The 27747-nt window shown below is 38.0% G+C and overlaps 1 protein-coding gene across 7 annotated transcripts; it reads right to left on the reverse strand.

Moving 5' to 3' along the window:
* Positions 1-497: 497 nt before the first annotated feature.
* Positions 498-27605, reverse strand: LOC117298968 (angiomotin-like). 7 transcript variants are annotated; one of them, XM_033782365.1, is made up of 14 exons: positions 27386-27605; positions 16403-17394; positions 11555-11735; positions 10408-10552; positions 9849-9968; positions 9214-9359; positions 8927-9076; positions 8451-8576; positions 8262-8326; positions 7859-7978; positions 7151-7572; positions 6662-6753; positions 1858-1885; positions 498-1782 (listed from the first exon to the last, which is right to left on the reverse strand). In XM_033782365.1, exons 2-14 carry the CDS (start codon positions 17290-17292, stop codon positions 1778-1780), a joined length of 2490 nt encoding a protein of 829 aa, XP_033638256.1. In that variant the 5' UTR covers positions 17293-17394; positions 27386-27605; the 3' UTR covers positions 498-1777. The 7 variants fall into 7 exon arrangements, with proteins under 7 accessions (XP_033638256.1, XP_033638257.1, XP_033638258.1 ...); XM_033782366.1 differs by having other exon boundaries at positions 498-1776; positions 1852-1885; XM_033782367.1 differs by having other exon boundaries at positions 498-1764; positions 1841-1885.
* Positions 27606-27747: the final 142 nt, after the last annotated feature.

Genomic DNA, 27747 nt, shown 5'->3' on the forward strand with positions numbered 1-27747 from the left:
GGAAGCAATGGTGGTTGGAGCTATCATTTTTTCTGCTACAATTATACAAAATATGGACAGCATTGTCCAATTTGGACTCTGCAATTGGAAGCATGGAACTATCATTTTGTCAGTAAAACGTTAGCTGGCCAGCTTTTGGAGATTTCTGGCTCATTTATACAAACTATGAACAGAATGGTTTAGTGTGGACTCCACAATTGGAAGCATTGAGCTCTCATTTTGCCAGCTGGCCCAATTTTGGAATTATTTGCAGTTTGTCCGTGGAGGATTTACTCCTGCACCAACCAAGCAAGGACCCAAAACAACATCATCTGTACTGTGCTATGTAAGTACTGGTTCGTTTGTTTTATTACATACCCCATTATCATTGTAAACCTTTAAGCTACACACATGGGGTCTCAACTCAACAAGTCTTGCCTTTTGGAAACCCCCACCATCATTTTCTTAATTGATCCCTGTATATCCATGTCTAATTGATCGAGTGTGCCAATATTTTCTTAATGTATCCCTGTATATCCATGTCTAACTGATCGAGTGTGCCAATATTTTACTATGTCCATCCCCAACACTTAATTTACTTGGGAAAGATTTCTGTATCCTGCCACCACTTTTTCATTCAATTTTTACCAGAAAGAATATTTCATTTGAACAAATTTGACACCAATCTATTTCATATTAAGAATGAACAAGTGGTGGCAGGATACAGACATTTTCCCCTTAGTTGTAGCAATTTGTCCGAGGTGCATGCAGTACCAACTGCTGTGGTTTCTAAGGTACTGTGAACCGTCTGTCCATTGTTTGTTTTGATAATTTAATACAGTAGGCTTTGGGGGGACTCAAACGAAAATAGCTAACCCTAGGTGACAACATCAATCAAACTTCCTTTATAATTGGAAATGCTGTAAAATGTTTTCCTTAAAAATTTAATGTTAGTTGGGTTGTGTAAATATTTCCTCAAGGCATTTTATAACCGATGGTGAACCCCGAGTGTGGGACGTTGTTATAATACTCAACAGACATAGTTTTTTTTTACTCGATGTCATCACCAATGATAAGTCTTGGTTGCGCCATTTTGGTGTTGTATTTTTTTTGGTGCACATTTTCAGCGATAATTATTTGCAGTTAAATGAAATTCCACCGAAATGGCAGACTATGAGTGCAGTATTGTTACCCTGTGACCTAAAATTCTTAAATACAGAATGTCTTGGTAAGCAGCATTGTACAGCTTAGTAGTTACTGTAGATGATAAGAAATCGTAATTGACTACAAATATGGTACAATAAGTCACTTTAATCTGAGTCGGATCTGAGAATTCACAAACCATAACTGCCTGCAGCACGGTTCAAATGATTTTATTCTCAAAGAGGAAGACATGTGACAAACAATAACTACTCGGACTCCAAACCTAATAGTGTCATAGAGGGCGCTGTTCGTAAACACTGTAGTGGATGAGATTGGGTACTGTAGTGGATGAGATTGGGTACTGTAGTGGATGAAAGAGGGTACTGTAGTGGATGAGTTGTAATCTGAAGATCATCTTCTGTAATCCCTTAGGGTTTCCATAGTGGATGAAAGAGGGTACTGTAGTGGATGAGTTGTAATCTGAAGATCATCTTCTGTATCCCTTAGGGTTTCCATAGTGGATGAAAGAGGGTACTGTAGTGGATGAGTTGTAATCTGAAGATCATCTTCTGTAATCCCTTAGGGTTTCCATAGTGGATGAAAGAGGGTACTGTAGTGGATGAGTTGTAATCTGAAGATCATCTTCTGTAATCCCTTAGGGTTTCCATAGTGGATGAAAGAGGGTACTGTAGTGGATGAGTTGTAATCTGAAGATCATCTTCTGTATCCCTTAGGGTTTCCATAATGATTCCAGTATATGATCCTGTAATTAAACAAATAAACAAATACTAATTAATAATTACATCAATATTCATTTACCACGAATACAATTAATTTGTACAATTCATAATCATGGACGTTAAACCAATGTTTGTATGAGCAATATTGGCTGTTGCCAGCTTGGTGTTTAAATCCCCTTTAAGGTAGTTTGCCGAATTTGCCAAGATCACCTTAACAAACAAACAAACAAACAAACAGAGGACAAACCTAGCCCCTTCTGTACAGAGTGACCTTGGACATTCCAGGTCATTTCCTAAATTCCTGGTGGTCAAGTTTTATTGTGGAATTTTTGTTACACTAATTATTAAACAGTAGCTGTATCAACAATGTGCAACCTATCACCTTTGAATAAATCATCAACTACCAGTAAATTAAATCGCTGTGTTGATTCAAAGTTTGATACATAATGAAACAAACAATGATGAAATTGTTATCACCAAATGTACCAAATAGTAAGCCATGTAGCCAAATTAGCCCAATTTAGCATTCAGATTGTTAGTTTTTTCCTTCTTGGGAGTAAAATAAAAAAGACTGTGGTCTCAAAACCAAAGTGTGGTTAAGAGCCACTATGCCAGAAAAAGATTTGTATTTATTCAATTTTGGCGCCAAAAATTGTGGTTACAATCGCCCAGTGTGAAAAAAGAAATCAAACAAGATAAAAGAAAATCCACTCTGTGAAATAATACTTGTGGTTACAACTGCTCAGAACAAATAAGAAATCATACAATACAAGATGAAAAATAACATGCAGAGTGAAATAATACCTGTGGTTACAATTGGCCTAAGATTAAAAACTAAAACTGAGTTTGTATGGAGTCCCCAGACCACATTAGAAATACTTGATAAGGTTAAAAGGTCATTGTCTAGTCAAGGAGACCGTTATAGACGACGATTCATCGCACAAGAATGTACATCTAATCCATATGTATGTGTTATTTATACTCTGGAATGACTTCACCATACCACTCAGTGCAGAACAGCTAAGATGTACGGTGGGTTTAAAGGCACTGGACATGCTTGGTAATTACTCAAATTGTTAGCATAAAAACTTACTTGGTAATGAGCAATTGAGAGCTGTTGATAGTATTTGTGAGAAACGACTCCCTCTGAAGTAACTCAGTTTTTGAAAAAAGGGTAATTTCTCACTCAAATAATAAAAAACTTCAGCTGAAGCCTTTTATTATGCATCTGAAAACACACAAAGTAATGCAACAAAGGCGTTTTTCTTTCATTATTCTCTTGCAATTTCGATGACCAAGTGAGTCCAAATTGTCACAGGTTTGTTATTTTTTATGCATATATGCTGGGAAACACCAAGTGAGAACACTGGTCTTTGACAATTACCAAAGGTGTTACCTCTTTCTCAAAAACTATGTTACTTCAGAGGGAGCAGTTTCTCACAATTATACTATCAACAGCTCTCCATTGACCATTACCAAGTAAGTTTTTGAGTAATTACCAAGTGTGTCCAGTGCCTTTAACAGCAAGGATGTAGGGAAGGTATTTTAGTATAAATTAATAAAGACCTGTTTGAAACTGACGGAGGAAGGAGGGAATATGGCATAGCTGAGATATACAACACTGAGGGAGACCATATTGGAAAGAACTTGATTTCTGAAATTCTTTGTGGGTTGGAATTCAATGGAATGCTTTAGGGCATCTGAGGTTTTGGGGTTGAGGTGTTATTTTGTTGTTTGTCAAAATGTAAGCGTATAGTCGAACATGTTCCATGCATGTATTCAGATTTATTTATTAAAATAGTAATAACATTGTTTAAGGCATTTGTCAAGAGATGTTTAAAACAAAGTAGCACCTATAGGTATATTTACTCCTCAAAAAAACCTTTTATTTAAATGAAATGTTCACAGGTTAATTTTATTGTATAAATTCATGCAATCTAAGCAATCAAGAGGATCCCAAAACCAAATAGATATTCATTGCCTTTAACAATAGATTTATGTTTACAATTGACACATATTAAAACAAATCAATGCTTTACGAGACACCCTGCTGACCAATGAGACCTCTCCTAATAGAGACATTAGACAAGAGCATAAACAAACTAACCAATTACAACAACTGTACTATATCCACTCAAGGCTTGCCAATCATTCATTGGCTACTAAACATCAATGCTTGGAATGTGTGGTAAATTCCCCATCACTCCTCACAACCTCTACCCCAAGGATGTTTCATAAACTGGGACAGAGGATAGAAGGTCAAGTTCTGGTAACATTCTTGCTTCTTCACGGCCCAGGGGGTCAGAGGTGGAAATATGGTTTAAATTTATTGAAATCTGAAAATCCACAAGGACACAAAATGGTGTCCTTGGGTTTAAACTTTCTTCGAAGTCAACTTCTAAGAAAGATGTACATGTGTAGCTGGGGTTTAATTTGTAATGTTAGCTATTCGCATTGATGGGCAAGCTGTTTGTCCTGCATAATCCTAAACCCTCCCCTTGCAACCCATGCACTCACCCCCACCACACAAGACAGAATAACCAAACCAAGCCCCCGCTAAACTCAAACCTCATTATTGGTAAAAAACATCTCGCATAGAGCACCATGAAATGATTTCTAGCAATCAGAAAGTGGTTATCAAATAGATCAGAAAATAAGTCTTTATAAAGTATGCTAAGCACCATTCCTAAAGTATGCTCCGCACAATTTTTTTTGCTAAGTAACTTAATGAAACTGGTTGGAGTACTGTTATGCATAAACCACTGATGTAGGAACCATGTTTCAGAAAATAAGTCTTTATAGAGTATGCTAAGCACCATTCCTAAAGTATGCTAAGCACCATTTTGTTTGCTAAGTAACTTAACGAAACTAGGTTGAGTAGCACATGACCCATGCCTTTTTATGCAATGAAGTACATGTACATGTATGAACCTGAATATACAGGAATGTTTCGCTCCACAGTCAACGATTCTTTGTCCTGCCTTGAAACGTGTACTGGTCTTTACATCAAGGACAGCCACGCAACTCAGTTATTTTGGGCCTTGGCCAAGCATACTCAACATACCAGTCAAGCAGATCATTTCTATAAAGCGGAATCGGACAAACAAGAATCTAAACTTTCTAACCAAGAAAAAACCCTGAACAAAATTCTTGAAAAAAATCTGAATGAAATCTTGAACGCGGGAAGTTTTCAGCCTCTCTACACACCCAGTGTAATACAAGTCATGAAGTCATTTTATCACAAGAATTACAATAACAACTTTTAAAATTATTTAAATTCTTCCCTGATCTGTTGTCTCACTTATACCAGATGGTGACTCAAGTTGGAATTTGGAGTTGGCATAACAGCATTAAAGTTTAAGTACAGTGAATAATGCTGTGTTTATAATTGCCTACTTTAGAGACCGTTTTATGTTCATGTCCAATTCATGTTTTGTCTTATGCCGTCAGAATAGGACATCCGCCTGGATTCCTTATTCCAGAAATATGCCAGTGAGTTCTGATTGCGTAAACAGTCACGTTTTATCCTGTTTGTTAAAAATTGCATCTTTGCATTTGATGAGATAGTTGTTGCTATGAAAGCTCATATGCATTTTTTAATGTAATTAGTTATTCTTTAAAAGTGCTACCACTTCCTTCCTTGGTTTATACTGAGACCTCTAACCAATATTTCTATAAAGCATCCAGTTTTAATACATGAATCACCAAAAAGGAACTCGGAAATTATATAACCAATATCTCATATTTATGGTTTCATTTAAAATGACTTGATCTGTTTCAGATTTCCCTCTTTAGTCAACACTAATTAGATAGACTCCCAAAATTCCAAGTGGGATGAAAATTTTATAACACCAAGAGTGTAAATTATCCAATTTAGTGCACAATTCAGGAAAACCACCAGATGCTTTTTTTATTCAAATCTTGTCAGTCCTGCATAACAGACAATCTTATGGCCAAATTGGTTTTCTCCAATTCTAATACTCAATGTAAACAAGAATAAGGATAGTCTGGTCCTCTATGGTAAAGCAAGAATCAGTATAGGTTACTGGTATTGCAGACAGGGGCCCTGTCACAGACAAAGCAGCATGCTAAATTGATCGGAATGGGGCGAAGTTGTCCAATAATACTATCCACAAATATCTCAACTATTTTCTAGCATAACATTCTCTACCTGTAGATTGTAGGCATAAGACGCTACCTTCCTTATCATTATGCAATATTTTGACTAAACGGAGCAATCTTTGAATCCCATCAACCCATTTTAATTGAAGTATCACATTCCCGTACAATACAACTAAGGCAGGTTATCTTCCAGCCTGGTGGAATTCCAGAGCTATAAAAGTAACCCAGGCTAATTCATTGCAAAGAGAATGTATGGAATGTTACCAAGTCTATACATTCCCCTGGCGGCTGGAGGAAAGACTAATCATTCTTAAGCTTGACAATAATACTTGCCAGGTTATTAATTTACTCATAGCAGTGCAATGCCCTGTCTGCTCGACAGTGATATTCTATTTGCTTCAATACCAATGAGAGGAATTCTCTTGTCTCCGGAAAGCTTTTTACTCTTATTTGTCTTTATGATTTTGAGATTGATAAGGGTGGTGGCATCAATGTTTTAGCAGGATTTGGTGAAAACTGGTTACCAGCCAAAATCCCATAAAGTTTATTGCAACTGGTACCCCTCTCTTTTTTTAAATTTGCTAAGCAGTGTTTTCTGCTTAACAGCTTAATGAAAATGGGCCCTTATCACATCCAACCGTCTTAGATAATAACTAGTTATCTTAAGGAATTCTAACCTGTTCTGCTATTTCTTGGTCCAGCTGCTTGAGTTTTTCATCTAGTACAGTTCTCTCCTTTGCTAATGTAGCCAAGTCTGATTCACTACCATCTGAAAATAATCAACCAGAAAAGAAATCATTGCTTAGTCTGACAAATGTGTCTACTACAATAAATTGTTGTGTTTCACAGTTCCAAAATACATCTTATAGACAGAATTTTCACAATTTGCTTTTAAATCAACCCAAATTAAGTCAAGCACCAAAACTTTGTAATGAGGTACCTGCTCACATTCAATTGATACAGTCTCTGTTTGTCTTAAAAAGCTTAACACTTTGCTCTTTAAACAAGCTCTTGGCTGATTTTGTTCCATTGTTGTTGTTCTCCATTGTGCTGACTTTTTACGATTGTATCTTATTGTTACATGTTTTGAACATGTCTAAAGGGAAATACTCGCAATTTATTATAATTTCAACGTTTTGTACTGAAACTGTAACAAAAGATCTTACCCGTTCCAGCAATAGACAATCCCGATGTACTCAGTGACGTAACCGAATCATTCAACCCTAGCAACCTCTCTTGTGAACCATGACCTCGGCTTGTAGCCAACGGTACAAGACTCTGGAATGACCCTGCTGGTGACCTCATCAGGTTCTGAAGCGAGCTAAGAGGTGATTTATTTCCCAAATTCGACGAGGACGACAAACCGATGTTGTGAAGTGAACCGGAGCTTCCCGGAGATCGTGGGAGATTGTGGAGCGACTCCGCTGAACCACGCTGGATGCTGTGACTGGAGTTTAGCGGAGATGACGAGGAATGGGGACGCGTCAATCGCTCCATAGAGATGGTTGGATCCTGGTCTAGGATCTGCCTCCTCAGTACTTGGATGATAGTGTCTTTATGAGATAGATCCATTGTCAACGCATTTATTCTATAACAAGAAAAACAAAGCAGACGTTCAGTAATTGCCACCAGTTTCATCATGTTCCCTATCTACAGTCATAATAATAAGTACTGATTGACATGTCCAAGAAAGGGGCTAGCCTTTTCCCCTCTTTCATTAACTTGTGGAGAAATTGCGATGGATTCTTGTAACCCTTCTTTCTTAAAGACAAAATGGCAAGAGAGAGTTGCAAGCTGGCTGATTTTATTGAACGGTTTCAAGCAGGTTTTTCAATAAAACTACTTCAACAATAACTTAATTGACTTCTTCTTACCTGGATTCCATATCTGTGAACTGACTCTGAACATGTTGTAAATCATCCATGTATCTCGCTCTCTCAGCCTGAGCCTCAGCTCGTACCTGCTCTGCTTCTTGGTTGAACAATCCAGCCTCACTAATGACATACAGAATACAAGTCAGTTAGTTATCACAGCTTCTACTTCTACAGTGTTCTCCACAAACATTCACATAGATAACACACTCAGGAGCCAATTACAGCCAAGTGTGTTGCTCAAGGACACAAGTGTCACAACCAGGATTTGAACCCACACTCAATTGCTGTCATCATTTTCATCTTGGAGCTACAAGAAATGCACAGACCAAACAAACCTTATCAATGTTGGAGCTCAAAACTCAACTTTGTTAGAGTGCAAGAGAAATGTAGAGACAAAACTAACCTTGTCAACGTTGGCTCCACAAAGCACTGTCTCAACGTACACTCCTCAAGAAACCTCTGCTCCCACTGCCAAAAACAAAATGAAGACACAAGTTAACTTCAGGGAAATTTGAACCAGGAACAAAAAGTTCAAATGCACCACTACTAAAACAATCTTGACAAACACCCGACGATGACAAGAGTTACTTACCTTGGTAACATCTGACTCCAATCGTAAGATGGCGTCTTCTCTTTCTTTAAGGAGTTCAAGAAGGGTGTGGTTACTACACTCTACATCCAGCTCAGATACGCCCTCATCTTGGTTGGGGTTATTGCTCTGTGAGTTAAGAAGTACGGGTCAATATAAAGGACTGACTACAACAAGTTTTCACTTTCCACTATTTTCAACATGAAAACCATGCCTCAAAACCATAAATAAAACTCTCTCAATAGAAAATAATGTGTTAAGCGCCATATCTGTCATCTGAAAGATGCTCATGGTGCAAAGCAAGCAAACTCTGCAAATGATGGTACTTCAAGCCTATACTAAACCAGTGAGTTTTCAAGTTAGTTTTGAAGCTCGGGAGAGTGTCTACTAGTTTGAGGTTCAGTTGAAGAGCATTCAAAAGAGATGGTCTAATATTTGGAGGGTGGATTCGCGAAGGAAAGCAACTTGATTTTCATTACCTGCATTCCTTTGAGTTTCTCGATCTCCTTCTCCAGTTTATTTCTCAGCTTCTGTTCGATCTGTTCTCGTTTCTGGTACGTTGATTTGAGAGCAGAGACCATCTTCTGAAGAGACGAGACCTTGTCGACATAAACCTGACGTTTCCGACACTGAAAAATATATATAATAATAATAATAATAAGGAAATCTTTCAATAAGGCAAATTGGGAAACATTTACAAAGGTCAAGAGCGATGTTCGGAAACAGAAACAAAATTATGAGATCCTAGATTCAAACTCAAACTTACCTCTTCCTGAAGTTTGACTACATTAGCTTGGGCGTTTGACAGTGCTGTGTCAAGTACATCAATATGTTGTCTTTGTTCTGACAGAGTCGCTCTTTGAGCCGATAGTTCCATTTCCATTCGTTGGTTGCTCATCATTAAATCTTGATCTAGAATCCAAGAAAATCACAAATTACTTCATGACACAAACAAAAATATAAATATCCAGAATGGGTCTTCGAATACAACTGTTATTAAAATCCTCTGCATTTTTCGTTTGAAAGTAAAATTGAGAAACTATTCATGAAGTAGAAGAAATACTTTACTAGCTACTATTTTGTTTAAGAGTGGTTTAGATTGAATATGGTTGTCTGGTCATGTATTGGTTAAATCAAATTTTAAAAGGAAGAAACTGTCATTAACTTTTCTCAGAGAGTTTTGGCAAATGTACAATTCTTAGGTGTGTGTAATTAATTGAGGGAAAAAAAAAACCAATTGTAATCTTTTTAATTTTTTTATTTGTTATTTATATTTATTAGTATTATGATATTTATTTATTTATTATTATTTTTTTAGGGGGGGTATTTTTGTGTGCATTTGATAGACTTTGAGATACTGTAAGCATAATTAAAAGAAAATTAGAGTAGATTTGTACTTACTTTCTGTAGCGAGTTTCTGAATCATGGAATCTTTGGCTCTAATCTCCTGCTTGAGTTCACTCACGTGACCCGTATTTCTCTCATGATGGTACAATTGGGTTCTGGATCTCTCTAATTGACCTGAAAGATAAGAACAGACAAGACGTCAATGGATCGGGCTGGCCCATCTTATACTGTATTTTTCCCAGTGGGCTCTGGTTCGAATCCCCCCTTATTTTGATCATCACACTTCCAATATGACTCAAGACTATTACACCAGATGGCAAAATCAAAATCAGATATTTCTAAGCAAGTCAGTAAATTGGATAAATATTTCAGATATGTTGATGGTAAAAAAGCCTGTATAAGTCTTCTTGACAAGTTAAAAGGTACATTGCATGTATGTAATGTTTTTCTGAACAATGAGGTCATGAGGGGAAACCCCATCCAAATGAACTTTGTTCCTGTGATTTCTGCATGTCACAAATTCTATGTAAAATGAGGAGCTTGGTGCAAATAATTTAAGATGTATCCTGAAAGAACCTTTAGGTTAGACCAGAAACTCAAGACATTGTCTCACCTTGTACTTCTTTATATTGCTCTTGTAACCTCTTAATCTCAGCCTCTAGTTTAGAGCGGACTAGTACCTCAAGTTGTTCTCTCTTCTTTGTGGATTCTACGAGCATCTCATGAGATGTCTGGACTCTGTGGATGTCTTGCTCAAACTGTTACCACAAACAAAAGCAAGCAATAAACAGAGTAAGATTGAGCACTTGACAAAGTGGTTGGAGTTGAAGATAAAACAAGTTTCTGTATGAACCCAAATCATTCCAACCCAAGTTAACCATAGCATAGGTGGTTAAGTATAAGACCATAGCAAGGGCCAAGATCTGTCCCCTTTGGTAGTGGATGTAAGATGTTGTGGATATCTTGCTGCTCTATGCTCAAACTGGTACCACAAACAAAAACAAGCAATAAACCAATTAAGATTGCGCCATTAGTGAAGAACTGTCCCCTTTGGGAGTGGACTTAAGACATTAACGTCTGGCCTTAATTGAAGCATCATAAGTGACAGGTGTTAGTCTAGCTGAGATAAAACCTTGGCTAGCTCTATAGCTCTAAGCATGCTCTAAGCACGTAGCTCTAGCCCAACTGTGTCTAATGCTCAAAGCATCTCACTTATGGGACATCCATAACACAATCTGTGTAACGTTTTAACTCCAACTTTTAAGTTGAAATTACAAGCTCAAGTAATAAACCACTGCAATCAGATGTCACGTTCTCATGCCCTTTTAACACCTTCAACTAACACCTCCTAATAACACCCAATCCAGCATGTCCAAACCACTCCATCTAACATCACACTCCCATCCCATCAGTGTTAATGCCATATACATGTAACCTGACCTTCCCCCACATCTGAACTTTTGATGTAGTGTAAAACCCTAACAAGCCATGGGACAAATTGCTGCATATACCCCCATGGGTTAGTCTCCCATTGAAGGCCCTAAAATCATCACTCTTGGAGCATGGCTTGGACCCTCCATGGTGGGCTTTTATAACCCTAGCTGACTTGTGACTTAAAGACTTCCCAAAAGCACTGGACTAAAACAACAGAGCATCTTGTATTCATTACCATAGTACATTAACTGGTTGGCCTTTGGTCTGTTGTTGGTTTTCAGGGATTGGTATACGGTAGTTTTTCTTAAACAAAGTATGTTCATTACCTTTTGTAATTTGCTGACTCTCTGTGAGTACATCTCAAGTTCTTGCCTCAAGGACATGTTCTCTTCTGAGAGTATTTCAACCATGTGAGTCGCTCTTGTTGCAATTGCCTCATGATCCACCTCAAATGGGATGTTAGAGGGCTGGCTACTGTCGGCATTAGGGGAGGAACTTGGGCTGGAACTGTAGAGGAAGGGAATAGAAAGCATAAATGTTTTATCAGTTATTAAACACAATGGATTCATTGCTGAGAAAGGTTTGAAATTCGGATCAAATTTGAGGAGATATGGATGAACTTCACAATCTTTTGGTCACCAATGGAGTTATAGCAGCATTCCTTTTGTAACAGTTAGAATTTCAAGGACCAGTCAGAATTCTGTCCAATCATAGTCTAGTTAATTGCTTGCCACTACCTAAAACACTGACTATTCATATTGCTTCAAATCTTATAGTCCCATGCTAATTGCTAGTACATTGGAAGAAAATATGTATCTGGAAAAAAACCCCAGCTAATTTACTCTTACTATAGAGCTCTTATCGGCCAGACATAAAACAGTCTGAATTCCAATAAAAAGTCTGAAAATTCTCATACAATGTACTTGTAAATTTAACTTAATTTGAATACAAACACTTTATTTTGGGTAAAGTGTAATTCAATTCTTGCGTGTTTTTGAAAGTGAAAGCGCCAATTTTGATTCCATTATATTTGTGTTGCAAATTACGTGGGGACTAAAGTATTTTTTCATTTGAGACTTGCGTGATCTGTTCATAATACATGACATCACCAGAGTTAAATTTGTCAGTGGATCATCGATGTACATTGATGCTCCATATAAAACACTCCCATATGTTTTACTCTACTATTATTCTTACACGTCGTTAACCGACGCTTTACCAAATTACCCTCATCTGCCATCCATAGGCAATCATTCAAACAGAATAGTGGAATCCTCATCGAGCACGAATGGTATAAAACAGGTTGTGTTAATTCCAACGTGTTGAATGAAATTGATAATCATCACACCATATTTGTTTAGTTAAACTCTACAGTGGCATACATAATTGCAACAGCCAGCTGCGAAGGTCAAACTAGGGGAAATTGTTACATCATTTAATGAAGAAGCGTTAGGAGAATTTGTCTCATTCTCCCTGCATCCTATAATAAATTCCATGCCTCAAAATAACCCACAGCAATTGCAGTGGTGCCCTGTGCTTTTACTGTGTTGCCCTGTGCTTTTACTGTGTTGCCCTGTGCTTTTACTGTGTTGCCCTTTCAATGCATTGTCCTCATTGAAGTGCCCCTTATACCATAAGGAAAAAAAGAGCAAAGTGCAAGGGCTAGAAAAAGGGACCAGCATTTTTTTTATTTTTTTTTATTAGATAAAATTAGTTTCCTTGTGTACTGACATAGAAATTCCTCAGATTCACACTAAATGTCTTACCATTCCCACCAGAGACCAATTACATGGTGTTATGCTTGCCACACAAATTCTGTCCATAAAATTACACAATTTCTTAGGGCAAGGTTAGCATAAAACTCTATTCTGAACAATTTTAGTCCAGTAAATATTTTTAAACTACAAGTCCAGCAGTCCTGTGGACCCCCCCCCCCAAATTGTGGCTAGAGTCTGTAAGACTGTAAATAAATTGATTATTTTACAAACTCTGACTCATTAGCAACAATCCCTGTTGTATGAAGCTCTTTTTGTATCTCAAACAACGCTCTAAGGTAAGAATCCTTTACATTTTACCCCATGACTAATCCCTAAACACAAAGCTGCTATTGTACTCTCACAAATATTGCAATTTGACAGTGGGGGACTGGGTCATATGACAAACTGTAACCCGTCACCAGCAAAACCCAGACCACAAAAATGTATACATTCTGTAGCGCTATAATACAATGCCAGTAACACTGTCCAGTAAGGCCACTGAGTTCAAATTAAACATTGCACACACTGAAGCCCAACAGTGCATAATGAACTTGATGTGCAGTCAGTTGGAACATGAAATTCCATCAAGATAAATCATTTTATTTCCTAGAAATATTCCTAATAGATGAAAATCTAATATTTTAAAATAACATCCTTATTAGATGACAACTGTTTTCAAAGTGAATTTGAAAATAGATTTTATAGTGTCATGTTTAAAGAATGATAATAACTTCAAAACGTATAGATGATGTCATACTGTTTACAACAAGAATGACCTTGAGAATACATCTGCGTGCTATTAAAGTTGTGTGCACATTAAAGGTGCAGTATGTATTACGTTGGGGTTTTAACCACACATTCATTCCATTCCTGTAGCTTTCAACAAAGGAATTGTTACCACAGAGCAAGCATTGCACAACTCTACCCAACCTGTAGAAACTTAATAAACTAAGTTGCACATGTGATACATTTAGGACTACACTGTAGTTTTGTTTTGTCACATGATGTGCTCCTTTCAAGTGCTCCGTTGAAGTTGGCATAATAAGTTTTTATGAACAATCTTCTGGATTTGTTGAAACACAATCTTGTCTGCTCTGTCCTTGTTTTATCTCCAGTTCAAACTAGCGTATGTTTTCATGGAGCTATAACTTGATGTTTCTTTTGATTTTTAAGTTGGGACAAACAACCTCATGGTCAAACTTAATTTTTACAACTTGTTCGAAGTTCCAGCCTAAAGTTCAGGTAACTACACAATTGTAGCCTGCAAACCTTTCCACAGTCACCTTGTTCTATGGTTTGAACAATATAACCAGGAATGTCAAGTATGGGGTCATTGAGACCAGCTGCCAAAGTATGGATTCCAAGCTATGTAACAGGCGTTCAACCATCTAACAGGATTTTTGTGGATTTGACAAATGCCAAGGCTTTTGGGTAATTCCTTGAAGGATTAAGTTTGGATTTCAAGCTACCATTTGAGCATTCTTGATTACATACAAATATGTGTGTACAGGGAAGGCAAGGCAAGGTTCTCCATGGTCTGAGCAATTTCTCCAAGGACGGCCAAATTAAATTTTCAAGGAAGTGCAGGTAAAACTGGATGAGGCAAGTTGCCAAGAAACCTACAAAAACAAATACCCAAACTTTTAAGGTATAGGAATGTAGCTTTTGTCCCCAAAAAGTTTGTTTTTTTCAAAGAGTTTATTGGACTTTTGCCACAGCAAAGCTTTTTACCAATACTACACTTCTCAGAAAAAGGAATTTTACAAGTAAACAACAGTATTTTTCATCCTTGATAAATTAGGGTCAGATGGGTATAAAGTACAAGTGTACTAAAGTCAACCCTCGTAACAAAGATTCAGTGAAGAGATCTGCTTCTTAAGAGTACATTCTGATGTCCTTAACCTCATACTGCTTTGTGTTTCTGTGTCTTGCTGTCATCTTACAAAATCATTCCTGTTATAAGACAGAGGTAATTTGGCCAGGCCCAGCCTGTTACAATAACGAGCGTAGGATGTAGTGTACATGTAGTAACAGTTGGGCCTTAATAGAGAAAATAGCCTACATTTTAGCAAACATCTAGTCTCATTATATATGGTCCACTCTGTGTCTAGCTGGCTGGAACCATGCATGAACAATAGAGCAACGGCTGAACCAATTTCCTTCTTCCCTTGCACAACCAACATTGTATGAGATAACACAGGTAGTTGTGAGATTATGGTAGATGATAAACTGAAATGCCATCAAAATGATGAGTTCTTTGTTCATTTTTACAAATGAAGGTCGAAGCCAATCCTGACAAACCAGTGATACAAATAAATCTTATTTTGTGAAAAAAATGTTAATTTAAAAAAATAGTTAATGGCCTATGTTTTGCATTCAACCATAGGTCCTTTCGGTTAATTATATTTTCTCTATTTTTTAATTTGGTTGATCTTTGTCCTTTCTCTACAATCTTTGTAATCAGTGAGCAGGCTGGCTTACTATTGGTGATAAGAAACAAGGCCACTAAACTGAATTGTTGTAACTTTGGGAGAGAGGTGAGAGGTGGGGGGGGGGGGGGGGTATCCATATTTCTTGAAACCAGTCTGTTTTGGCAATGTTCACTAATAACCCACATTCCAGTCATCAAGTCTGGTGCTGATAAGACACCCTCCAATAGAAACCTGAACTCAAAGATACTTCATAATGACTACCCAATACTTCCTGTCAGTAACCCTCAAATATTGGAACCTTGCATCACCCCCGGGGATACGCTGATAATTTTCCAGATCTAAATTCCACGCCTTGCCCGCTCAATTTCTGACCCACTTTCCCGCCAGGGTGGACAATTCATAACAGATATTTGAGTTTCTTAATTGGTATTCAATCAGGTGGCTATGTTGATTGCAATAAGTGCCTCATGTCTGAAGGGTCTTGGGTCTTGGGACTCATACTTTATTCAAATCAACAACTTGTGCACAGATTACCGTGAAATCAACCATGGACAAAACTAAAAACATCTGTATTGGATTTATACATGTTTTGGAAGTAAACACTTGCAAATATTAAAAACGTGGATTACTATATTTTTTTTTAAATAAGTGAGCTAGGCCCTTTAGTATAGTGCAATTTGGCTACAAATACATGATGGCACAAAGTCAAACTTTTAAACCATCAATCTCGGATTGAAACTTCACAAGGTGTGGACATGAGTACTTAGCTATAAATAGTAAAATTGCAAGTTTGTGTCAAATCTCTTTTAGGAGGAGTGTTGGCTATCTTTTAACTAAATTCAAAGTTTAAACAACTTTTTTTGCCATCAGTTTTTAAAAGTTTTATTTAGCACTTTATGAAACATCTTACCTGTACAAAACATTGTTACAGTATGTTCTCAATCTTTTAAATTGAGCTTGTTTATAGTTGATGAATAATTCTTACCTTGTTGTTGTTGTCGTTGTCGTGGTTTCAAACATACTTGATGACTCAGAAGACTTAGATTTCATATTGTAAGATCCGCTGAAGAAAGTTGAACTGTCTCCGCCATCGCTGCTCTGAGAATCACGATCACTGAGCCTCGAAGAGGAAGGTGATGAGGTCGAACCACCAGGGTACCTCGGAGGCGGCGGTCTCTCAGAAGAAAAGTTTGGCGATAATTCAGAGTCACTTAAATCACTAACTTCGACGGATGGGCTCGTATTTTTAAGTCCAAACTCACGAACAAGGCTTTCCATGATGCTTCCTCCGGATCGGGCACTTGCGGACGAAGAGGAAAATACGGATTGAGAGTCTAGACGTGAACTTTGCACGTTCTCATGAGAGGAACTCTTATGTCTTGTTTCGGCCCCTCGGTCATGAGACAAGGAACCAGACTGTGGAAGACTTTCCATACTCTTAGAGGAATTGTTACAGGAGATGTTTAATGCACTGAGTTTATTAGCAGTTTGTGGGATATGGAGTAACTCATATTTTGAGCTGTCACCCATCGCCCCTTGCGAGAAGAACGCCATTTCTTTATCACTAAGGAAGTCCTGACTCTTCGTGGGCTTATGTTGAAGAATACGTCCATCGCTCGTCCGCAGGAATAATTGTTCCTCACTTTTCATCGGTTTGTGTTGCACCATAGGAGAGAGATGAGGGAACCCTCCGACACCACTCCCACTATTCCACGCTCGATGCGCAGACGGCGCCCTCGTTTGTTTGTCCTGCAGTAAGTCCAGCAGTCGTAGCTCCTTCTCGCCTCCGCCATTATTGCACTTGCCCTCCATTGAAACAAAATTTAGAAGTAGGTATCTCGGTACTGTATTGTCGTCCTCTGGTTTAAGGATCATCTCAGAATAAGGACAGGAAGATTGGGTAGGATGCCTTTACTTCCAGCTGACAGTTTGTAATAATAGATCCCAGTCAGAACTTACACCAGCAATGATTAAAATCTGTAGGAAATGAAATAATATGGTTAGACAGGAAATGGTACTTACAATGATAATGTCTCGGTCCTTAGGGAAGGCTTGATAAAAATCACTCTTTTTTTATCAAGGATGAAACCAGGTGGTAACAATAAACTTTGATGTAGTATTTAGACTATATTAGTAACTGGTAACCTTCTACTACTACTAGTCTAGTTTTAAACACATCGTTTTACTGGCACCATACGAAGAATTATCATCACAAAACATCCATGGATAACCAAATCTAAACATTTGAATAACTTTCAACTAATATGTAGATCATGGAGGAAGGCAAAGATGTAGAGAGTACATAGAACTGTGCAGGATTCAAAAACATTCAAATCAAATTAGGCTGTCCCCACAACCACACAAAAATATTTCAAACTTTCAACAATTACCAAATTCTTTGAAAGTTACCAGGATATTGCCAAACATTCTAATCTTGCAAACCAGCGTCCTGCTCCAAGTTTGCCACCATATTTCCTGCTGTCAGCTCACAACGATGAACCCACAATATTTCCAACAATTATACCGTCTTGGTGGTGGCTTGTTCAACTTACGGCTCTCCAAGTACACTGTACCGTGGAGGTAGAACGTCTAGCTGTACTACATACCTCAGTTACTTATCACATCAGTAATACCGTGAGAAACAGTCCACGCTAGCCCCACATTACTAACATGTTCCTCGCATGCCATAGAGTCCAACTTACTCCCAGTGGTGTAGATGAACCTAGTGGGCATAAGACCCTGAGATGGAATCAACCGAAGGTGATCTATGCACACTTTACACAACAACACTGATCCACAAACCCGCCTGTACGCATAGCCCTAGTCCACCAACCTGGACTCCGCCAACCTGGACTCCGCCAACCTGGACAGGCATGGAATGTAAGAATGCCTATGATAATATTCTAAGTAAATTCTTGGCTGTGGTGTTGCAGGCTAGGCCATTCTTTACTCCTGGCATATTTTGATAGTACGTGTTTGAAATAAATGCAAGTGCATGCATTTTTAACTTTGATATTTACTTGTTAATGTTTACTGGGTGATTGGAATTCAGAAGCTTAATTGGGAGGGATGGATGAGTTTTTTACCCTTGATGTGGTAATGTTCCAGTATTTTATATAAATGATAAAAATAGATACATAAATGACAGAGAATATTACTTTCAGTTTCTGCCTGAAGTACAGTCATGGGTGGTCATATTGTAGTAGAAAACTTCAACAATTTCAACTCAAGTTTTAAAGCTGTATCATCATTTTGTTTTTCTGTTTCTGATGGCCCAAGTTTTAAAGAGTTATTGCTGGTGGGGTGCGTTCCCAGAAGCACAATGATGATAAACAATGACTTAAACAAATAAAAGTCTCCGTCTTTCTTTTTCATTTGAGCCCAATTTTCGTAGCAAAGGCTTTAAATACAGCCTGGTACAATACTTCACACATCTATAGCCTACATTTGGTTATTGCCTCAGTGCCCTTTGAAATGTTCCAGATAAAACACTCATTTCTCTAAAGAGGTGACCATAACTTCAGGAAAAACTGTCCAACCCTTCTAAAATGAGTGAAGTAATAGGGCTAATTCAATTCTGCAATTTAAGATTCAATTAAGAATTATCACCTTTTATTATAATTTTTTTATCAAAACCTTGGGGTGAGTTGATTCTCACACTTTGGATTAATTCTCCTTTCGAAGAATTCAATGAATTCATCTACGTGCAGAAAGTCTCTCACAAAAAGTTCCCATCCTTTTAAAACATTCCACAGACTTCCTTAAGACAAGAAAAACTGCAAGATGGTAATTCTCATCATAACGCAAACAAATTTCTCCACTCTTGTACATGAATTATGATTTTCAAAGCACTGACCCTTATAAATCTTAGTCATGTTTCTTGCGACAGGAAGCCGTGACAATGGAGGGTCCCAGAGCAGGAATGTGGTCCAGCCGTGGGGTTCAATCGCAAGGTCACGTTGTCACAACATGCGACTGACCGGAATTCAACAGACCCAATTTGATTCATTGGCAACTTTACATGGGATAAATTGAAAAGGAATTTTTTCATAAGTGAACTTTCCTTTTCGGGTTTTGTTCTGTGAACGACAGGTATCGTTCGATGAGTGTTGTGAGAGAATTCCCTGACTTATTATAATTTAAAAAGGAAAGGTAGATCAAGGAAACCTAAATCATCTCACAAGGAGGTATTGGATGTCATCTAGATCCAACATAACTCCAGAATAACTTAAGTTACAGTGACTCAAGTAATAACAACTGAAGGGCGTTTTGTAAGTTTATTGTGCATCAAAATAGTTTGTAATATTTGTAAAGTCACTTTTATACTAAACTGTGATACACACACTTTAGCACACAGAGTTGTTGAGACTTCCTATTATTCCCTTTCCTAACTAATCACGTTGTGGGGACCCAGATTTAACAAATAAAAAAGTTGTGGAACCTTTGTTCCATTGTGTAAGTCCCCACATCTTCGAGCATGCCAACCCCAAAATATTAAAACATCACATTTCTACTAGACTTATTCTATTCCAGTACAGTCAACATATTATGTTCCCGAGTCTGGATACAAGGTCTCTAAAACTTTAAGAAACACAAGAACTTGGAGTTTGTTTTAAAGGGGTAAACACTTCACAAAGGCTGAAAGACTAAACAATGCACAAAGGCCTACGGCATACTTAGTGTTAGCTAGAGGGGTGTCTGGGTGTCTTTTGACACCCTGTTTTATTTGTCCTTTATACATTTTTCTTTGACAATTTGGACACCAAGTTTTAAACTTTCCAGCAAATATTCATACCCTCTTATCAAATCCTGGCATGTGATATTGTATGTTAAGTTGCCGGACAGACAAGACTGACAAACATGCCCTAGTGAGTCACTACTGTACTGACCAGTAGTGACCAATCCAGCCGTTCCTGGCCACTGACCATTGCCCTCGCCCTGTATTCCTAGCCACAATAACTGTGGACTTTATCTTATCATGAGCCTCCCCGTTATCTTCTCCCGCATTCCAGGATGCTCCATGGTCAACAAATAGTTGTATTTCCTCATCAGACTTTAACCACATCGAGTAGGGTAGAGTTCAGACAGTGTAAAGTATTCCAACGGCTAGCCCTGTCTGAGTGGTGCAGTATCATCACTCCTGTCAAGGGCCCAATTTCATGGCTCTGCTTACCGCCAAGATCTACGGTTACGATCACCATTCTCCAAATTTCTGGGCTAGGTGTGTGAAAGAGGAATGCCTCGTAACGTGGAGTACGCACACGCACAAGCAAAAATTCCTTGCTAACCAGCGAAATAAGCTTGACGTAAGCGATCCCTGCTTCTGTAAGTAAGCGCCGATTCTTTGCTTACGGTAAGCAGAGCCACGAAAAAAGGACCCTGAACTTAAGACACACCTCGCTGAATCAAGTTGACCGCTAACACAAAAAAGGATATTCCCTTCCTCTATTACTTAACTTACACCCTTACAAGTAAACTAGATGAAAGATCAGAAGATGTATCTAATATCTTCAATCCCAGCCATCATCCGACAATATTCCAACTTGGTTTTCTTAACTGTCATTTCTATCATCTCTCATCCTCGGCTCATCTAAAAGCATTTACGTCATCCCTGAGCAAGTCTTACTGCAGCTGCTTACACAGCCTCTCTCCTTACAGAAGTTCTCATTACAATTAGCATCTCAATCTCAATGACATCTTGGGAAGGTTCCTCCTCATCAATGCCCTCTTCCTGCCTCATGGATTGAAAGTCTTAATTTATCCTTCTTTCATCACTTCTCACTCTATCTTTGCATCTTTTCTTAGGATAGTTAAGACTCCCCGAGCATTTATCCCTTGCACACTGTACTGTATGTATACTCCCACACCGTACAATGTTTCATCACATGGGCATCTTACTCTTATCTGAGGATATTAAGACTCCTTCAACATTTCTCCTTACGCCTAGTATCCCCTGCACACTCAGCAATCAGTCTCTCTCTCATCCATAATGTTTCATCACATCCCCTCTAAGTTTGCGTCTTCCTCCTATTATTGGATGACGATTGAAGACTCCCCTGTATCCATCATCAATGAAACCATCTTATTTATTCACTGTCTCCTCATCCCTACTCCTTGAATGTAAAATGATGAGTATCAAAGATGATGGCTATCTGTCTGCCCAACCCTCCTCCGTCCCTACTCAATGAACTCTCATAAACTACTCCTCTAACATTATAACTTATTTCCATCTCTTGCTCTTTATTGCATTTTATTATCATCAACTGATGAATATCCGTCTGCCCCCTTGTCTTCATCTGCTTTCCTCTTCTAATTTACTTTCTGCTCTTCTCATTTATAATCATCTTTTCTCTAGATGACTGGCAAAACTTCCATTCCTTCATCCTTCCATCATCACTTTGAAAATGTTCTAAGATGTTAGAAGAGGCATTTTTACCAGTCAGGTCTGCTCATCTCATGAGAAAAATGATTGTACACTGTAATCAGTTTCTCCAACATGACTTTACATCACTCTTCATTAGCATCTTAGATGTAGTCGTCTAAGATGAAGCAATCTACATGTACATGTTCACCTGTCTCCTGCACCCTACCCCCTGCTCTCCCAAACCACTCCTCTCCGCATCCCTCTTCCCCCAACCTCTCCTCTATCACGTTCTTATCTCCTCTGCTCCTGGATTCCAGGGAGGTTGTCTGAACTCTCGTTGCATTTTTCCCACGGCCCCAGAGTCCATAGTAAAGATGAGTTCCATTCCAAGATGCTGACTCATCAGCGAATGACGATTCAGGGAATTTAGGCCGGGCGCACGAGCCGAGGGTAACAACCACAAACATGAGAACATTCGCTTTGACAGATTTCTCAAAATGTTGCTTGTCAAAAAAAATGACAAATACATGAAATGTCATCTGCTGTTCTATCTCTGGCTACATAAGGAGACAAAAAGATTGCACACCTCGTTCATGATGCCTTCTTCAGTATTAAAACAAAATTGTTGTTAAATTGTTTAATGAAGTAAAAGCAAACACTTGTCAAGGGAAGTCAAATTGAATTGCCTTCAAGCCCCTGTTAAATTCATGGCATCTGCAATGTTTATAGCTTGTAAAACAAAACTGCTGTTTACCAAGGAAATAATAGCTACCTCCATTGTTTGATAATTCCCAGCATGTCACACTAGACAGATTTACATTTTTGTCTCAAAGGTCTGCAAAACAATCTCAAAAAGTGCAACCCTCTTATGTACTTGTCAAACTCAAAGTAAACACTCTATATTCTATATCTCAATTTTAAAAACAATCAACAATGGTGGCTATGGTAATAACACAGTTCTTTTATAGCGCTTTTCACGCCCGAAGGCATCCTTAAGAGCTCATTATTTTTTTTGAAAAGCTATGTTTGGAATTATATCACCCATTTATGTAGCACCTTGTAACAGTTTACCAGTGCTTGTATCACTGGTCCCAATTTCATAAAGCCTGGAAGCACAACAAACTTGCTAAGCTTAGGAAAATCTTGCTTAGCAAAAACAGGTTACAAGCCATTATTCCACCAAGTTTACATTAATGTAAAATGCTGCCGCACTCATCTTTTGCTTAGCAAATAAATTTGTTAAGCAGTATTTTCTGCTTAACAGCTTTAAGAAATTGGGCCCATTTTACAAGTGCTTGTAACACAAGTACAATGTACTGTGAAATTAGAGTACACAATCGTCTGCTTAGTAACAAAATTTATATTAGACTCTATTTTTTCAAAGACATTCGTAGGTGTGCGTAGGTACCATACATTCATAATACTGCATGCGTAAGTCACTGTGTACAACAACCTCACATACCAGAAATTCATCTTTTGCTTTTGGCTCACAAGGAATTTGAGCAATCCCTGGGGTATTAAAGACAAGGAGTCAGTAGCATGATTGACCTACCCTGCTTTAGAAAGGTCTGATCCCAAATAATGCCCTCTGGCGGACGGGTCAAGAGAGATATTTAATAATGCTTCATGCCACTTTATAGGTAGAAGTAGGGTACTGCTAGTTTACAAGATTTAACAAATTTGCTCAAATTTTGTTCAACAACTGTGTTTAGATCGGTGCTAAAGAATATTATTTGGTTTTACCCATACACCTATTAAGCAATGTATACTCAGTACTTTCCTGAGTAATGTGTGGTATGTAGGCCATGTGTTGTGTGAATTTTAATCTTATTGTTTGCAGTGACTTTCGGTAAGCTTTACGGTTCTAATGAACGTGTGACATCTCCATAAACTTCAATTGTTGATTTTTTGTTCTACCACTACTTCAATTTAGAATCCATAGGGAAGTTCTGTTTGAAATCAACACAGGTTCTCAGACCTGGAATTACATCTTTGAGATCAGAGGGCCAGGCCGTTTTCATTTTGCAAAGGGAACTTCCAATTGGAAAATCTTTAGGGCCACTAAGGTCAAGAGCAGGGCAACAGAGGCCATGCCCTCCAAGTAAATCCAGGCATTGCAGAGATGCCAAGTCCAGAGGCCAGCTATGCGTCAGATTTTTCCGTTTTGTATTGCATGCCTGTACGATCACATAGTAACCATGGTATTTGAAGCACTATTGCAAACATTACTTTTTCTATCATCGCGTAGTTCAAGACAAACTGAAGCACCACCAACACTACTTTTTCAATCATCACGTAGTTGAAGATGAATTCGTAAACATTCAAGTACAGAGAGTAACAAAGCCACACCACATGATTAAGGCCCATCCCTGCGCTGCTACAAGATCAAAAGTGTATGGTTCGTCATAAATCATTTCATTGTGTACATGATGTATGACGTCTGCATACTCAATGTGTAAGGCCAAATAAAAAACAAACATGTTAGGCATCCCCCCTTTTTGAAAAAAGGAAAGAAAAGGGCCTTTTTTTCTTTTTCTTTTTTTCAAAATGGCTGTCTAAGACAAACAGCTGGGCTGTTTTTCAAAACTTTTTTTGCTGAGATCATTTAAATAAATCCTTTGTTTTCCAATTAAAAAAACAACAACAACGTTTTTATAAATGTTTGTTTTGTTTTAAAGGAGACGGCCTTTTAAAAGGAAGTGGGCGGGGACGCTAAACATGTTTTTATTTTGATTTGGCCTATATGAACCTCTAGCTGTGTGTCAGGTTGATCTTTTCTCTTAAATACATTCCATAATAACAGGTGTAGCTCAAAGACTAGACTGGCTCAGTCCTTTGGTTTCTGACTCTTGTAATGTTTATAGCTGGCATTTTTTTTTTAATTGGGTACCAAAACCCTAGTAACATCTTTGTTGTGAAATGGAACATCTGCTAACGGGAGCCGAATGTAAAATTTATGACCAGCCATTTCTACTAATCAATACAATATTTTGTGCTTAAGCAGCTCTCTGATTGGGCCCCATTTGTAGTTTCGGTGTACAAAAGATGCAATAATGAGGGGTTTTGTAAATTAGATAAAGAGAAACAGTTGACTGCACTAATTCCTAGCCACTCTAACAATAAAGCGAGGATGCTGCACTCTCCAGTAGAATGTTTTAATTGGGTGATTTTTACCCGTTTAGAGGAAGCATTCCATCAATGTTGCCCCCCCATAGGGGACAGCTCACAGGGTTGAACCCAAACAAAAAGACTGACTGAAAATCTGCACGTATCCTTGCGATCAATTGGCTTGGGAATTTAGGCTGCTGTGATGGGAAGGGTTTAAGTCTGTAAATAAGCTACAGATTAAACTGTCACATCATAGGGAAATAGAGTTAGGTTCTCCAATCTCCTCAGGATTGGTTAAAACTGTACCACATTCTGGACCAAAACTTTTAAGTTTTGCCAAAATATGCAGAACTGAAACAGGGCTGCTCTGACTGTTTTACTAGGTGTTTATCTTTGGTTTTTAAAGTATATTCTGTCTAAACTGGTGCATTTCAAATGGTACTATCTTGATGCTTTATGTAAATTTGATTTCAACTTCAACCCCCCCCCCAAAAAAAAAAAAAAATGTTGTGTGGTTTTTGTTTTGGTGTGTATCAGCCTTAAAAAAACTGAGCCCTGGCAAACCTATAAATAAATAGTGCTCCTAAACCCCCCAAGGTACATCATCAACAAAGATGTGCTTCAAACAAAGGCCAATGCTTTTATAGCTGTCTAAAAATTCAAGGCCCTATGCAATATCACACCATAAGAATGATTTTCCCAGCATTTCAAAAATATTATTTCAATAAATTTGATTTCATATATTAAATTTGATGGAACCAGTTAGTTGACCTGACTAGCATTAAAAACTAAACATACTTTGTATGGGGCCATCCTGAACTCAATGGGGCACACCAAGTGAGCTACAAAAACCCACAAGAAACTTCATGAGGTTTGTGTACAGGGACACAGTGAAGAGGGGATGCTGTAATTGGGTGAATTTAACCATTTGGAGGAAGTATTTGATCAATGTGACCCCATGGGGGACAGGACAGTCAGCCTCAGCTCACAAAGCAACCAAAATACTCTCTAGCTGTGATTCTTCAGCATGGGGGACTGTTGGCCAGTCTTAAATTGTCCAACCCACCACAGTCCTTTGGTTGGACATTGGAACTAAAACTAAACACAATTTCTATGGAATTGCAACTCTCTTTCACATTTGCTGCATTTTCTTCTGGAAAAATGTACTTTAAAACCCTCCACAGTGGTTGTTTATTTTCTGGGATTAACAGTCAATTGAGAAAGGACAGTAACCAAACTTTTGGGGGAATTTCCCCATTTATTTATTTTGTATGAAAAGGGCAGCCAAGGTTCAGAGTACTTTGTGTACTTTATTTTAAGATAGGAATATAAAAAATAGGTTTTCAAAGTCAAAAATACCTCTGACTTGAGAACCAGTGATCCTTAATAAAAGGATCAGTTTTGTTGTTGTGTTTGGAAGAAGACCTTTAAACAAAGGGATCTGAAATCACAAGCAAGATTCTGGTTTGACATGAGATTTGGGGGTTTCTTTGCTGTAAGCTTCCTTGTCTCACAATTTGTTTTTTAGCTCTCTATTTTCTCCTTTTTTAAGAGTAGGCACTTATAAATAAGCCTTAATTAAAATATAAAGTTTAAAACAAAGAAATATTTCTCTCTATACATCAAGAGTGGCTTATGCTTCAACTAGAAGACTAGTTTGATCACAGGATTCATAAGAACTAAGCTAACTTGTTAACTTACTGTTGTAAATCTTTGTGATTCTATACATTTTAAAACATTAACTAAGTCAGTATTCAACTTGGGCCATCTACGGCATCTACAGTTATTGGAACTTCTATTGTTTTCCTTCTCCATTCTCAAAGTACTTAGGCGCTGTACTCATTTATTGAAATTTTGAAATTTGCTAGTAATAATAGTATGAAAGATAAATAAAAAATAATAAAAAATAGTACAGTGCCCCAGTTACTGGGTCTATAAAACTTTATAGGTAATATTGCTGAGTATTAATCAATACAAAATGCTTGTGTTGTGGTGGTGGTGATCGAAAACCTCCATGGAGAGCTAGATTATTGAAACAACTTTAAATCATGCTTCGATTTCTTTACAGTAAATTATACGGTACTGTCCTTAAATAGCAATAGAATTCAGTTACTCAATACACATCGATTTGTATTGTGAATAACCTATGAATATGATATACCCCAGCACTGCAGTTAAGTGCATACTCGGCAAAAATCAAAACAACACAACACTTGTCAATTGACAATCTTTTAAAAACAACATTTATTGGTCACGATCGCATAATGGTACATCCATGAGAAAATTGTGTTGGATTTCGACCTTGCAGTTTCGGACCTTTACAAAACAATGATTGAAAAACGTACACTAATAATAGTGAAAATACAACCCTGACAATAGGATTTATTCGCCTCATCAGATGTATTGTGGCGGGAGTTGTGTTCCAGACGGCCCCGGTGTTTTCGACAACAACCTGCAAGATTGCGATCGCATTCTTCCAAAAATAAAACCACTTACCTTCAATTTCACTGCCTGGATCTTTCACTCCGTTCACGATTTCACGACCTTCGAACTACTTGTAAGATTTGTGTCCATGATTTACTTGTGGTTTTCGGGTGAAATGATCAGTCTACTACCGCAAAAGAAACACACATGCACAGCGTACGATTTGTGACTGTGTACCTACTTATGCACGGAATGTGCATTAATCACACAACAAAAAGCAAACAAGAAAAGCCCATTCATTTCACACACATGCATTCTACACCATGCCAACTAGTTTACAAGGAAGTACAGGGCGCCCTCGGCGAGGAATGTTAGTTAGTAGTGACTCAATCCTTTTGTGGCGTAATGGTCCTTTGTCTGCTTTGCAAAATGAG

This window comes from Asterias rubens, chromosome 13 (assembly GCF_902459465.1).
Source record: "Asterias rubens chromosome 13, eAstRub1.3, whole genome shotgun sequence".
NCBI classification, from domain to species: domain Eukaryota; kingdom Metazoa; phylum Echinodermata; class Asteroidea; order Forcipulatida; family Asteriidae; genus Asterias; species Asterias rubens.